At 26.4% G+C, this 15,898-nt stretch overlaps 2 protein-coding genes across 2 annotated transcripts; both read right to left on the bottom strand.

Moving 5' to 3' along the window:
• Positions 1–1,814: 1,814 nt before the first annotated feature.
• LOC112596847 (heparin sulfate O-sulfotransferase) lies at positions 1,815–4,791 on the bottom strand. Its single transcript, XM_025342669.1, has 8 exons — positions 4,662–4,791; positions 4,425–4,589; positions 3,961–4,287; positions 3,029–3,228; positions 2,870–2,949; positions 2,552–2,788; positions 2,229–2,389; positions 1,815–2,117 (listed from the first exon to the last, which is right to left on the bottom strand). The coding sequence occupies exons 3-8, from the start codon at positions 4,142–4,144 to the stop codon at positions 1,825–1,827; spliced, it is 1,155 nt and encodes a 384-aa protein (XP_025198454.1). The 5' UTR covers positions 4,145–4,287; positions 4,425–4,589; positions 4,662–4,791; the 3' UTR covers positions 1,815–1,824.
• A 2,884-nt stretch (positions 4,792–7,675) lies between these two features.
• LOC112596849 (sugar transporter SWEET1-like) lies at positions 7,676–14,588 on the bottom strand. The gene is made up of 6 exons (XM_025342671.1): positions 14,489–14,588; positions 14,237–14,314; positions 13,901–14,024; positions 12,828–13,097; positions 10,485–10,604; positions 7,676–8,520 (listed from the first exon to the last, which is right to left on the bottom strand). The coding sequence occupies exons 1-6, from the start codon at positions 14,563–14,565 to the stop codon at positions 8,377–8,379; spliced, it is 813 nt and encodes a 270-aa protein (XP_025198456.1). The 5' UTR covers positions 14,566–14,588; the 3' UTR covers positions 7,676–8,376.
• Between the last annotated feature and the right edge of the window lie 1,310 nt (positions 14,589–15,898).

Below are 15,898 nucleotides of genomic sequence, written 5' to 3'. Positions count from 1 at the left end.
TTTTTTTAAAGTTGAAAATTATGGAAATAATTAGTATAGCTGTGTAAGTAATTGTAATTATCATCTACTTTATTTTTATAAATAATTTATAAAATATGAAATGATTAAATCTTCATTAATTTTTACGAAATGAATAATTTACACTTTCAACCTTTCCAGTTCATGCCAATGATCATAAATATTAATTTTGATATGTTTATTTTCAATTTTATGTGATCATAATATAACTTGTAAACACGGCGATAAATTCGATGATCTAGTGTATAAGAAGTTGCCTAAAAAATGTTCCTTAGAATCTCATGACTATGGTAAGGATTTATATGTAATTAATAAAAATTGTAAAATATACATTTTAGTTACCAAAATAATGCACAAAAAAAAAAAAATGGTTCTATTTAATCGAGAACAAACTGAATCGTGGATACACCTGACAACCAATCAATTTGAACTAAAAAAAAAACACGCAAAAGCATAAAAATCTACTTATGATTTTGAGGTCTAATAAATAAAACATGAAATGTATTGAAAATTGAAATTATTAACACATTAGAGTAAATTATTTAAAGACTAATAATTGTTAGTTTTTTTCATATTATCACACAATGCCTATACATCATTACACAATAAGCCAACAATAAAATCTTAAAAAGAAACATAAATCTTAGTTGTTTCAAATTAATAATTCTTATCATTAATTCCATTATTAAATAATTGTGTATGTTTATACATACATAAACTTGAATTTTTAGAATATTTTAAACCAAATTATTACAAGTAGATAGCAGCTGATTTATTCTATAGATATTTTGTAATTATAAAAAAAGATTTCCTAATCTTGACACACCAAAATTGCCAAATGTAAATCGAAATCTATACATAAATAATCTTTTCTGTAGACTACACAATACATAAAACATGATTATAACAAATTGTAATAAAATAATTTCTTGTTGTACATATTAAAAGCATGTTATTCATCTGTGATTCCATAAAAATAATGCAGGTCATTAATTAGCAATTAAGTTTACGATCTATGTTTATGCAATGCATAAAGTAATATCTTACATATGTCATATCACTCATATCACATCATAAGATATCAATTTGTGGTTTATATTACCTACACTGAATCTCACCAAAAATATACAATAATATGTATGTTAAATTTTGTTAAAGTTTTTACTAAAATAATATCCTAAATTTTACTGTACCAGTCGTACCACTATCATTGATTAAAGGAACTAACTAAATTCATCAAAATAAGTTTTGTTTATTGTATGCAAAAATATTAGTTTTGAACATAGTTTGTACATTATAAAATATTTTACTCTTTATTGTTTTTATTAAAATCAATTTAAAAGTAAAAGAAAAAAATCAACATTGAAGTCTTACAACTAAATTCCCATTTTTATTTCTCATTAAGAATACTGAGAATAAATAATAAAAAGTACAAACAACTAATAAATATTATAAATTCAGTCAATATTGGTTGATCTACAACTATTATTCTTTACAAGTATATAAAAATAACGTTTTTGACTACAATACTTAATGTCAAGTAAATTATACGAAAAAAAAATAATAATAATAATAATAAAATACAACTGTTTAACAGATAACATTCAAAACAAATTATAAATAATAACTTTTGTCTTCACTAAAAATATAGAACACATAGTTTAACATATCATAAAAAATGGATTTTAGAAATACATAAGCATAATATTTTAAAGCCATTAAAAATAATATTAAGTGGTACTTTATTTTCAACATAGGTACTACTGTGTATAGTTATTTATTAAAGACAAAAAAAAAATAATAAAATTATACACGGGCAGTGGTTTTTTTCTTTTTCTGGTGTGATGGTTTTGGATATATTTTTTCATAACGGAAACTAGGTGGAGGTAAATTGTTAGTTTTAAAATGCTTTTTCATAGTACCAGAATTTCCTGATGAAACATTTGGAAACTGTTTAGCATATGCAAAAGCAAACTCTCTAGTAACAAATGCATACAGTTCATTTTCCATTTGCCACACTGTAGATTCGTGAAATTTTTGTACGGTCTTTCGAGAGACAGGATGTTTCTTGACAGTCTTTCTTAGATGTGACTTAGAGCCTAGAATTTTAATATCATACTATAGTAATTAAAACAATACACAGCACTAAAATTCTATTGTATATCATTGGATAGTAAATAAAATATAAACCATGTAATATGTATACATACTGTGTTTAAAATGTTCAGAAGCATTGCGAAACATCCCACCAGGAATCAAAAATTCAAGCATCTGTAAATATTCTTCCATTTGTTCGGTGATTCCAACTAAAGTATATTTTTCAAGAACATTACGTTTGGCCTGTTGTAATGCCCACTCACTTCCCGGAATCCTATAAAATAATATTTCTTATACCACACTCTAAATTTAAAACATATTGGGTTAAATAAATGTATATTTTTATAAGAAAACAACTAAAACTACATAATTCACACCACAATATTCATTAGTAATGCATCATCAATCGTAATAATTAAAAGAATAATATACAAACCAGCAGTCAGCTGATTGGCCACATAAGAAAGGAATTTGCAACCACAAAAGATTTGCTTGGCAATCAGACCCTCCTCGCTCAACGCACTCATCAAAAGTTGTTGATGAATCCATATGCTTCTTACGCACTAGATGTGGTCTATAATCATCACCATACCGTAAGAAATAATAGTATGAAACTAACCTGTCCAAAGGTCTGCGTAACAATTGAACATAATATGGCTTCTTGTACCCATATCTTGAAAAAAAAATCAAAAAATGTAATTAAAACATAATATTTAATGTTAGCTAACAGAGTTAAAAGTTATTCAAAAATTACTTTTCAAAATCAATGTACGCAAAATGGCCATGATAAAATGCAGGCCTTGCCCAACGTGTGGTATTTTCAATAAAACGAAACTGAAAGAAATAATTATTAATTTTAATTAACTTATTGAATAAATTCAAGCTTGAGATGAATTTAGCAATCGGGTGGTACCTGATCGTAGACGGAAAGCAAATGTGAGTTGCCCGTAACATTAACATGAAGAACTCGAAATGCATTATGGGAATGCAAGTCATAGGCTACATTGACAAAACTTGTGGATCCGGTCTTCGGCACTCTATTGTAAATTACCAGAGGCTTTTGTTCCTCTAAAATCGTGATAGAATTTTGGTGATAATGTGAAGCAGATGAATCTGAATATACAAATCAAAAATGTCTAATATGAATGTGATAAATCATACTATTACTTAAACAAAATAGATGTGATATGCAAACAATTTATAAGCTACAATTTTAATCTAAGAGGATGACAACGCAATATTTGTATTTTATCTCGGACCTACATACAACACAGATAAAAACAATTTACATAAAATAAATTTTATAATTTTTGAATAATCTTTAAGCAAAATCCCTTATTATAAGTTCTATGAAGGATAATATTTTTAAAGATTTAATATTTTATTATTATTTAACTTTGTATTAGACTTTGAAAATAAAATATTCTTCTCATAAATTTAAATAAACATTTAACTGTTTTGATATAATGTTTAGAAAAAATTAATAAGCCATACCCTCAAAAATATTATTTTCCATGATTTTTATAATAATTGATTTTATTCTAAAATTATTCAAAAACATGAAAAAAAAAATTGATATTGCATGAATGCATTTTTTCTTTTTATGTTGTGCAAGGGGTAAAAGGAAAACAAACGAGCTGACATTCTCCAAATTTTTTGAGCAAGTTAACTACTTTTGACATCATATACATGTCTGTGTAAAATTATGATAGGCAGCATATGCAATGGTACCCAGATGTATATCACCAAATTACTGGCATACCTATCTATTTTGTCATGAGTACCTTTAGCCATTGGCTATTATATAGTAATAAGTATAATATAGTATGATTTGTGTATACTTACCAATATGCTGGAAATTATCATCGCCATTTACAAACTTAGCTACAGCTGCTTGAATTTGAAAATTCTGTTCATGTGACAATATGTGATAGATTACCATTGAGCCCAATACAACTAACATGCATAATACTATAATTACAAGTATGTATGCATGTACCATTTTCTGATGTCTGACTCTGAAAAACATTGTGATAAAAAAGTGAAGAGTGTTCTAATTGGTGTTGCTGTCTATGACGTGGTCTTAACAGTGGTGGAGACTTTTAATTGTCAACTCGGCAGCGTGAACATAGTCATCCATCTCCAACACATCGACAAACTTCCAGAGAATAACTATAAACACGGTAGTAAAATATTAAGATATTTTGAATACTTACTGCTGAACGGTAAGTACACAAGTATTTAACAATGTATAAGTATCGGTATTCATAAAAGAAAGTAAAAACTTGTATAAATAAATGAAAACATACATTTACTCACCATTAGTCGAAATATCGGCTATGTCCGACAACAACAACGAAAGCGCGATCGTTACATATACTATTACTAGTGGAGACTGTGGAGTAGTTATGATATGAGTAAATAAAGTCTTGATCCCGTTCGGTTAACTGCAGTGCTGTTGTCATGAATCGTTTCTACTTGAAAACAGGAAAACTGTTATAAGTCGTGTGGTTGAACAGTGAAAATATTTTACTGATAATGCATACTGGCCAACAAAAATTAATGTATTATCGTATGGACTGTATAATATTTAAGTCATGTACATGACGTCTAATATCAAAATCTTTAAATGTTTATGATTTAAACATTTAATGAGGAAATGTTAAAATGAAGTGGTTATTGTTTGTAACGACAACAGTGATACGACGTCGGCGGCAGTGATAACGTCGACCGTAGTGGAATGTGGTGAAACGTTAACGTAGATAACAAAGAATGAACGGGCCTTGCCCAATACCTCTCATAAAGCCATAGGTAATGTTTAAATGTTATAAATTTAAAATTTACATTTCTTTATTAACTGCATGTGTAATTATTTAAGCTGGAATTTTGATGCAAAGGCATCTTTTTTTCTGGTGTTTTGAAACGTTGGTCCGTAAGTATAAAACGTGTTTTGGGCGATACTGATTATTTTTAAGTTTTTTTTTTTTTTGCATTTTTTGACAATTTTAGTATTTTCTTAGTTTTTTGAGCGTTTTTCTCAATCTGTTCAAAAAACGAATGAAAATTGTTGCGATTAATTAAAGACTTCAGGCAACCTGCCCACAGTATGAATGTACGAATAATAAATTATATAACACGACAAGTTATCGTTGATAACAATTTTTTTTTTAAATTTATTATTTTAGAATGCATAATTGAGAACAGAAGTATAACAGAACTAAACAAGTAACAACTAACAATAGTATTAAAACAAAAAAAAATACACTACTGTAGTATAATAATAAATTTTTTTCAATTTTTAAGCTATAATAAATATAATTTAAATACTTTTTTTAAAGTACATTTTTTGAGTTTCTAAGTTATTTTTTTGAGATTTTTTTTTTGGACATTAAAATCGCAACACTAGTTATTATTAATTTTATTTACTGAGCTGCTGCTAGTTTTGGATTGTCATTTGTCAGCATTCAGAAGACACAAGTACCTGACCTATGAATAATAATATTAATTATTATGAATCGACTCGTTCCTTTGATTATGTGTGTAACTTTGTATCGTTATGTTTCATCATTGTAATAAGCAATTGATAATCAATCGCCAATCAGTATGAGTGTAACGCTTAGACCTCGTATTAGAGTATAAGGTCTACGGTTTAACGCCAAGCCAACTACCTATAATGCCCTCGACTCTATGTGCACATGACCCTCAAGAGCACAATTCTTTAGCTGAAAGAAAATCTTAAATCAATATTCATACTATTATTATTTGAAATTAATCACTATTAATTAGTGGCTTGATTAGTTATTCATTATGAGTTTATGAATACAAAAATTGAAAAATATCAAATTGGATACTTATTGTATTTCTAATGTTTCATGTAAGATTTTCATAGCTATAGTAACTTTAAAATATTATACGCCGCTTTGTTTGTAAATTAATGACTTACTAGATTTAAGATGGATCTTTCATCATTTGTCCGTTTAGAATTCAATAGGTTTGCTTAGTTAATTATAACATTTTTTTTTTTTCTAAAACATTGGTAAATAAACTAGATAATAGTTTCTTTAATAATAGTGTTTAATTATTAATAAAATTATTAAAATTCAAAATTAACATGTGTTGTAAATTTTTTAAATTAAAAATTTATAACTTTCACACAATACATAATAATATATTTAATATATCACCTATACTAGACTTAAATGCATTTTTTTTTTCATTATTAGTTCTTTTTAGATATATTTACAAAGTATTTTAGGTACTCATTTACCTATGTATATTTAAAAGTAGTAGTTTTTGAATTTTTTCTAAATTTTTTTCCATTCATACACAATACACATACATATACATAGTACATAATACATTACTTATATCATTTAAATATATTACAAACTGAAGTAGTAATCGTATTAATTAATATTACTTTGAAGATAAAAGAAACTAGTATTGAGAACCCTTGGCTCTCTTTAGATTAATAAGCATATTTAATACATAAATAGTAGTGGAGTAATCAATATGTCCTTTTTTTTTTTTTTTAAGCTACTTATGACACCAAGACAAGGTTTTGCTTTGTGATTAATAAGTAGTCATGTCATAAACAATGATTTGTCAACACTAGATAAAACATCTTTAGCTAATTTTTTTAAATATTTATTTTATTTAAAAAGTTTTAAGAAAATAAACTCCTTTTACAATATATTTTATTTCTACGACATTACTAGATATAATTATGACACAAGGAAACTAATACAAATTATTATTATAAAAAAACTATTAAAAAAAGTATCAACAGATAACCACAAATAATGTTTGATTTAATTTATTTAACCTGAAATTAAAATAATGATATTGTTATAAACTACTAAATTTACTAAATTTTATACAATTATATAATAGATATAACGCTAAAGCTTTCAACCACTCAGTGGTCTACCTAAATAGATAAATTAAAGAATAATATATAAATTCTGTAAAATATAAATATGTCCACAAATATTAATTAATAGATGCTTATATCAATAGCTGTGACATTTCACTCGTATATTTAATGATTATAAGTTATAACAAATTGTCCTATTTGGGAAAATGTTTAAAAATGTATTAAATTTCTTGTGGAAAACAATCAAAATAATTCCAACTTAAAATTTGATGAAGATAATTTATTCAATGAATTCAGTCATGTAGAACAAGTTTTTAAATTGCAAAATCATGAATAGCAAAAAAAATCAGCTAAATATTTAATAAATATTTAGCTAATATAAATATTTTACACACTATTATTAAATGTTTAAATTTAATAATAGAGCATAGAGAATTTTATAAACTTAATACATATTTGGTTTATGAAATAGTTAAGTTTTATATCACTTTAAATTTTCATGTCTTATAAATTATAATAATTCAAACCTTATTTCCTCTAAAATCCATATTAATAGGGGAAATAATTTTAAATATAAAATTATTCAATTAACAACATTAATTAAATAATTAAGAATAAAGACGCAAATAAAATATTTTATATTTTTATTTTGAGTAATTCAATAATAATAGTAGTATTACAAAATATTATTATCCTTTTTTGGTTGTTAATAAACACGATTTTACATTAGTTTTAAGTACAAGATACATAATATTATGTTATAACACATTTTAAATGAAAAATAAAAATTATAAATAACTATAATATTACACTATTAATGATTTAATTTTTAATACTTTTTGCCTTAAAATAAATACATTGTAAGTTTATGTACTTCATAGACTGCTTTACTTCCAAATGGGATATCAATAATTACAATAGTGTGGGGTTTCTTATTTTGCCCTAACTAAAAACTAGAAGGAACATAATAAGTATTTAATAAGTGATAATACACGATGGTTGAGAAAAACGTTAAATACTGTTTTACATTTTTATATAAAATAATTTATAGAATACAATACTGAAAAAACATAATTAACAGCCATCAATAAATCACATAATTCTGCGACAACAACATAATTTACCAATTATACTACCACTAATGGTATAGAACAACAACATGAAAACTAAATATAATTAATTTAAATTATAATATAAATATCACAAGTGTAACACTTAGAATATATGTTCAATAATAATAACATCATAACAATACTTAGATTTTTTTATAGTTTTAGATTTTAGTATTTTGTACTTCTCTGATAAAACATCACGGTCATGAAGACTGCAACATTATCTACCCAACATATTTACAGACATTGGTAAAGTAATAATGAAATTTACATTTATGCATCCATTAATTTAATATATGGATATGGATTGTGATGATTATGGAGTTCAGTGGTCAATGGTACAGTCGACTTTCTAGGATAAATAACAAATAGAGCTAGTTGTATGATAGAAAGCATACATCCAACAGCATTTGGGTACTAAAACAAAAACAATTCATCAATGATAATTATATTAAACATTAAATAAAATATAGTATATACTATATACTAGAATTATTAATATGATTTAGTCATTATTAGAGCTCGTATGTTTATGCACTTAAAAGTACTGTAACATGTATGCATTTATGCACTAAAACATTAGGAAATATATTATCAAAACATGCACTAAAAATTATAAAATATACATTTTTAGCCAATAAAAACACCAAAATATGCACAAAAATTGTTATTATAACTCATAAAACATAAATATTTTATTTTTATTGCCTAGTAGTTATTTTTATTTATTATTTTTTTAATGCAACTTAAAATACATTTTTTTAAATTACATAGTGTTTTATTTACTTTTATTTACATTATTATTTATTAATTATTACCATCATTAGTGTAACACTGTGCTACTATGGTTTTTTTTAATTTATTCAATTCGTAACTGCATTTATTATCGCTAAGTAAATTGTTGTAGCGTGAAAAGCTTTGTTCTACATCAACTGATGTTACTGAAGCATATTTGAAGAATATAAGATCCTCAACCTTCAAATAATCTTCTATTCCATCCATTGTAATAACTTCATCAGAATGTTCTTTCAAAATTTGTTCCAAGATTTTAAATCCTTTATTTTTTTTAATTATGTTTCGAAATTTATTGTAAATTTCTTTTCCTGTTTTTAATTTAAATTGTCTTTTAAAAAAATATACTAAAATATGCAAAATAAAAATAGTATTATTTGATTCCATTGAACATGAATTAAATTTGTATCCAGATATGCATTAAATTGGATAAATAAAAAATAATATGCAATTTCACAAACATCCGAGCCATAGTCGTCATAATACAACTAAATATATATATATTTAAATATTAAGGTATATGATCGCAATAGGCGAATGTTTACAGTCACCAGTGTATGTTAACATTTACCAAAAATCGTAGTGAATGTTGACAAAATGGTCTCAACATGTTCATACATCCGTGATTTTTAGATAAATATATGACACATTTTTAATTTGTGTATGGTAAATGTTGACTGGTATGATGTTGTGGATTTTACGGATAATCATAAACTCATCGTACCATTAAAAGCAGATGAAACTAAAATTAATTATTTACTATGTAAAGAATAAAGAACTATATAACACTATGCACAAAGCTCACACAGAAACTAGTCATGGAGAGCAAACCAGAATGATGAACAAATTGCACAACAAATTCAAAAATATAGCATTTTAAGTTGTTATGTTATTTTTAATTTATGTGTTCAATGTAAAACCAAACAAAAACTCCGAAAAAAGATATTGTAATCTAACTTATTATAAGTCGTAACCTATTATAAGTTGTGAACTTAATTTCTGGTGTCAAGTAGACTTGGTAGACATGCAAACTTTCAAAAATAGTGAATTTAAATTTATATTAAATTATCAGGATCACCTAACCAAGTTTATTTAATTAAGACTTCTAAAATCTAAAACTGCAGAAAAAGAAAAAGTTGAACATTACTTATTAAATATATATTTCTTTTTTTCAATGCTTCAAACATTTTTCATCCCGACAACAGACAAAAGTTTTGTAATATAAAAAATGTAATAGTAAGAATGGGGGAATACTTCATAATAGTAAATGCCATAATAATTGACCGTGTTGTAATAGATAAAACTTAAATAATTTTTACTTTAACTATATTTATTTGTGAATTTATTACCTATCTATTAGATTACATATTTTGTCAGACAAGTCAACATTCACTATATAACTATTGTGTATGTCAACAAATACTGGTAAATGTCTGCAATGTGAAATATTTAAAAAAAATTATGAAATTCACCAAAATGATAGGTAAATGTCAATATTCACTACCATGCGGTCATACACCTTAACATAAATATATTATATACTGTATTCTATAATATTATTTGAAAGATCTAACTTAATTGTAAGTTACCATCATAAACTTGTCACGTAACATTCGGCCATAAACCAGCCACTGAGCAGAAACAAGGAATGTCATTATAATCAATGGCAGCGGCATTGACTCTGTATTTTTAGTTCTTATCACATGAATCTACAACAATTGTTAATTAAAGAAATAATCAGTTTGTGATTGTGATATTGCTTACAAGATATAAAATACTATTACTTATTTATGTATATGTTTCATCCACTTAATAAAATGGTAGGTACATTTCACGAAAAGTCATTCAGTTCATGAAATAGAACCCATTTTTTTCATTTAATGAAATATTTAAAAATTTCATTAAAATAACGTCATATCTGCATATTATGTAGTCTTCGTCTTACTAATGCAAAACATACTAATATTTAAAATGAGTAGTTTTAGTTTTGAGTTGTTAATTTAGGAATTAGAATAGAACATTATTTGCGTTCTATCGTTGAATTTTTAGAATATTTTAATTTCTAAGCAAGTTATAAATATATAAAATGATGACATTTAATAATACAGTAGACTCTCGATAATTCAAACCTTCGATAATTCGAAACCTTCAGTAATTCGAAGTAAATGCTCGGCCCCTTGAAAATCACGCGGTAATTCGAATAAAAACAATGCAATTAAGTACACTCGGTAATTCGAAATTAAATTTTTGGAAAACTGGCCACTAACACTTGACAATTTGAAGTATCATTCGTTCAATGCTCGGAAATTCGAAGTACATAATATATTCACCAAATGTATTTTATCTGTATTCTTATAATCTTTTTATTAATAATTTACTATACAATCGTGTACAAATTTAGATTATTATTGTCGATAACTATAGAATAATATCGTTAGAACCTTATCGTTTTATTTCTTAATCGTCTCTAATCGTAATTTTATTTAACTCGTCGAGTCGTCGATAGCCGTCAGCCGAATATAGTTTTATTTTTGAAAAAATGAAACTAAATTCAATGAAGCAGAAAACCATTGCAGATTTCTTCAAAAAATAATAATCTTTTATATTAATAATAAAACTAACAATAAATAACTGTAATATGTATGTATCACCTAATTTACTGAAATAACTATAATATGTATGTATGTACAATAATAAAAAATAAAATTTTTTTCTTAACTCTCTATAATTTGAATTTGTTTTGCCCTCTCGTTATTTTGAACTACTCAACAATTCGAACTCTCGGTAATTCAAAGTTTTTCAACAGTCCCGTCAATTTCGAATTATCGAGAGTCGACTGTACTTATAACTTGTTGAAAATTAAATTATAAAAATCCAACAAGAGAATATAAATAATTTTCTTACTTTGTAAGTTTAATAATACCACAATTCGTTCTATTCTAATATTTAAGTTAACAACATAAAACTAGAACAACACATGCAGATATGACATCCTCTTAAATCGATATCTTTTCATAAAATAAGTACTAAAATTTGATATAAAATTTTTTTTTGTCAAATGGCTTTATTATAAATATTATTTTTAAAGATTTAGAATATGTTATTATTTTAATCATTTATAGGTATAATAAATAATTTTAAAATAACATGATAAAGATTAAGTAGTAAGTACTTGAAATTTTATCTTTTTAAATTTAATAACTTCTTTATTAAAACAATTACTTGGAATGTGATAATGACAATTACATTAAATTTTACCTCTGAATTTGTCCACTTCACTTGTATATACTAAACATATTGTAACCACAAAATCTTACAATGTATTGAAGTTGTGTACACCAGCATAAATATAGGTAATTTTTTATCAAAGGTACAGATATAAAAATATAATTATTAGAAATATTAAAAATGAAATGAAAATTATCTATTTCATATTTAATATACCTTAATTAAATAAATAAATAATAACATATCCCAAATTTTTCAAAATAATATCTATAATAAAGACCATTAATTTAGTGAAACAAAATTACACAATATTAAATTCTCGTACTAATTTTTCAAAAGATATCCACTTAATAACATTTATATATATATTACTAAGTGGAAAAAAATTATTTCATTTTATGAACTGAATAAATTATTATGAAATACACAATTACATGAAGTAGATGTGACATATACATGGTGTTTCACAGTGAACTGACAATTGCAATAACTTTCATTCCATTGAACATGAATATTTTGATTTTTTTAAATATGAAACAGGGATTGTTAAAAAAATATCAAAAAATATTTTAAATGTAGCGCAAATGACAATTGACAATTAAAAAAAATTTTTTGAAAATATTCAATAGAACAAAAGTTATTGCAATTGTCGGTTCATTGAGAAACAACCTATATACAATTAAGTTAAAAGTTATGACACTTACTAAATTTGAAAATGGTGCAGCAAAAAATAACATAGTAGTGAGAGAACATAAAAATCCAACACGATCTATAGCATCATTAGTGGTTGAAGAGATGATTGATGTGTCTGATATACTTAAAGGCGTTACTGCAGCCTTCTCCACTGATTGAGGCTGATGTAATTCTATGGATGACACAGTTTTTGACTGCTTTTGATTTACATTTGTGTATGTAATATACACAATCCACGCTATAACAGCAATAGCTGATACTACATACTGCATCACTCGTTTTTAATGTACCAAAAGAAAACGTGTTATAATATAAATAAGTAATTAGTAAGTAAAATATTATAATTTATAACCAATGAGTAAACCTATTCAAGAATAACAAAAAAATTATTATTGAAGAGTTTCTGAAAAATAAAATTATCCTAGTACTATCAATTGCAATTGTACATCTTGAGTTGAATTAAAAAACAAGTTTAATTTTTAAAAAAGAACAATTCTGTCCAATTTTTCTGTGTACTATAAGTAGGTACAAACATTTTTTTTCATTGCACACAATTGGAAAATTAAAAGAAAAAAAAAATTAACACTAAGTTATTTAACTGTAATTATATTGTAATGTATAAAGCTGATTTCTAGTATATTTTACCTATTGCATATTTATTTTATGCAACAATTACACTAACCACATAAAAAACTAGCAACAAATTTGTTTCATGTTATGACAAATCTATAATTAGTTATTCCATAATAAAATAAGGTCTTTTTTGATATTAGAGTAATATTTCTTTCTTTTTTTTATACAAATATTCATAAATCCCAGTTAATCAGGTCAATTAAGTAGTATTTGAGTGTAAATTTGGTATAACCTTATTGTCTGTCTTATTTTAAAAGCAATTTATTATATTAAAATAAATTAAACCACAAGAAAAAAAATGTTAAACATATAAATGCTTGCATATTTTGTGTTCTTTTAGGACTATATGTCAGTTATTGTTGCTATAAAATATGTAAATTATGTAAAATTAGCTGTTGATTAAATACTTCAACTAATTTTATTCTAGAAAGTTGCTTTATGAATAACTTACTTTTTTTGACGTGTATCTATAGTATATCCATATGTATATCGCAAACAGCAAACAGCCAAAAGCATTCACTGACACTAAAGTGCTGTTGACCAATATCATACCATAATACAACCACAGTGAACACCTGAAACAATAGAGTATAATAATATTAATGCTAAATCAGAATAGTAATTGATATTTCATAAAATAGTTTATTTCAATAGTTTGGTAACAATAATAATGATATATTGTTAATAATATTGTACTAGTAAAACAATTATGTGGGAAGCAAGACAGTAGTCTACAAATGTACTTATTTACCACAGTGACATGGTTGTAAAAGTCAAAATAACTTACGATAGAAATCCAGTGACAAATGGTACTACAGACTCGTTCGATACTTTGCCCTTCTTCACGAAATTAACACATATCAATCTGTAACAAATCAACAATATCTACGTCAGTATTGTAGTATGGCAATATATATTATTATCCACGAGCAACTTGTTGTCGATTATCAGGTGTAGTCAACATCTAACACTATGTCCTCAGCAACAGTCGTTCATCGTAGATACATAATAGCGCACTGCCATGGCATTTGGTACTCACAGTCCGGACAAGAACTGGACGCACGTGCACACCGAAGCGGAAACACGCAGCGCATACTCAAAGTCGTATCCGTTCATCGTGGACGCAGCTGATCTCGAGTCCGGGAACTAGGGACTTGCGTGCCGGTGCTCTTGGCGCTTCAGCGGCGATACCGGCCGTGGTGTCGACGCACTCCGAGGACGGTGGACTGACGTCGAACTTCGCCGCCGATGTGTCGAAGGCGGTGAACGCAGCGTACCAGCAGAGTTATCACAACAGCAATAACGGCGACAGCACCACGTCATTACGGTGTACGACGAGACGATTTACAATGCGGATTGTACGGCGCGTGCGTCTCGCATCGAAACCAGTTGGCAGAGACAATAAACAAATGTGGCACAGCGCGGCACGCAAATTCCAAAAGTTATGACCTTTTACGTTAGTTGGTACGTTAAACGTTTGGCAGTAGGCTGTGCTAAATGCTAATATGACGATCGAGTTCCATTACGTGTGCCGTTATGTGTTTGTTTACTCTACAAGTCGATGATAACGGCGACCACCATGACAACTACTACGGCTGGCAATATTATTGTTATGATTCCATGCGCCGATGGTGTTGTATCTCGGCACCTTATCATTTGCTTATCACTCTAGCTAACGACCCGTGGCTGATGCACAGGTGGTATTTCATACCATAAACACATCTATATAATATTGTTTGTATTGTAATTATTTGTAGCAAATGCACAATGGTAGATTATTATTATTATTATTATTATGATTCGTGATTATTATGATAAATGATTAATTATACTACGCTATTACCGGTTGGCTTCCAAACAGTACAAATCTGGTGCGGTATGACTATTGTTCTCGAACGCAGGACCGGCGCTACGAATTGCGGGGCCCCGTGCTAAATAATTGAAACAAAATAATACACAACAATTAATACCTATTTCATATAATAATGTATTCTTCACTTTTAACTTCAAATAAATACACACAATAAAACATATTTTAGATGAATAATTAAAAGAACACGAGTGTGTGAGATACCTAGGTACTGTTTCTCAAGATTAGGCAGGTACCGTAAGACTCTAAGAGTGAGATACTTTGCTACAAATATATTACATTTTAAGTTTAATCCTATACTATAGCTTCAATAATTAAAACGAAAATTACTTGTTGGCATTTTTTTTACATACAAATGTTGAGAGGTAAGAACAATTCAAAAAAATCTGATTTTTATACTAGAAACTTATTTATTTTTTCCCAAAAGTTTGGAGTAAAGTTAAAATACATTGAGGATAAAATTGCACTATGATTAAAATTACCTTACTTCGATGCATATAATAACTATTGGTGCAATGTTTAGAGCTTATATTTTAACTTATTTGAACCTATACATTAGTATATATATATACTAATATA

Source organism: Melanaphis sacchari, unplaced genomic scaffold (genome assembly GCF_002803265.2).
Source record: "Melanaphis sacchari strain LSU unplaced genomic scaffold, SCAv2.0 Contig358_pilon_pilon, whole genome shotgun sequence".
NCBI classification, from domain to species: domain Eukaryota; kingdom Metazoa; phylum Arthropoda; class Insecta; order Hemiptera; family Aphididae; genus Melanaphis; species Melanaphis sacchari.
This window is presented reverse-complemented; position numbering and strand designations above follow the sequence as displayed.

What these genes read in the sequence shown, in the direction of transcription:
- LOC112596847 (XM_025342669.1), bottom strand. Translation starts at nt 4,144, where the DNA reads ATGTTTTTCAGAGTCAGACATCAGAAAATGGTACATGCATACATACTT. An exon ending in TGATAATTTCCAGCATATTG is followed by an intron (nt 3,229 to 3,960) that starts GTAAGTATACAC and finishes TTGTATATTCAG; the next exon opens with ATTCATCTGCTTCACATTAT. An exon ending in TTCTGAACATTTTAAACACA is followed by an intron (nt 2,118 to 2,228) that starts GTATGTATACAT and finishes TTAAAATTCTAG; the next exon opens with GCTCTAAGTCACATCTAAGA.
- LOC112596849 (XM_025342671.1), bottom strand. Translation starts at nt 14,565, where the DNA reads ATGAACGGATACGACTTTGAGTATGCGCTGCGTGTTTCCGCTTCGGTG. An exon ending in TTTGTCACTGGATTTCTATC is followed by an intron (nt 14,025 to 14,236) that starts GTAAGTTATTTT and finishes CTATTGTTTCAG; the next exon opens with GTGTTCACTGTGGTTGTATT. An exon ending in CTGCACCATTTTCAAATTTA is followed by an intron (nt 10,605 to 12,827) that starts GTAAGTGTCATA and finishes CAATTGTTGTAG; the next exon opens with ATTCATGTGATAAGAACTAA.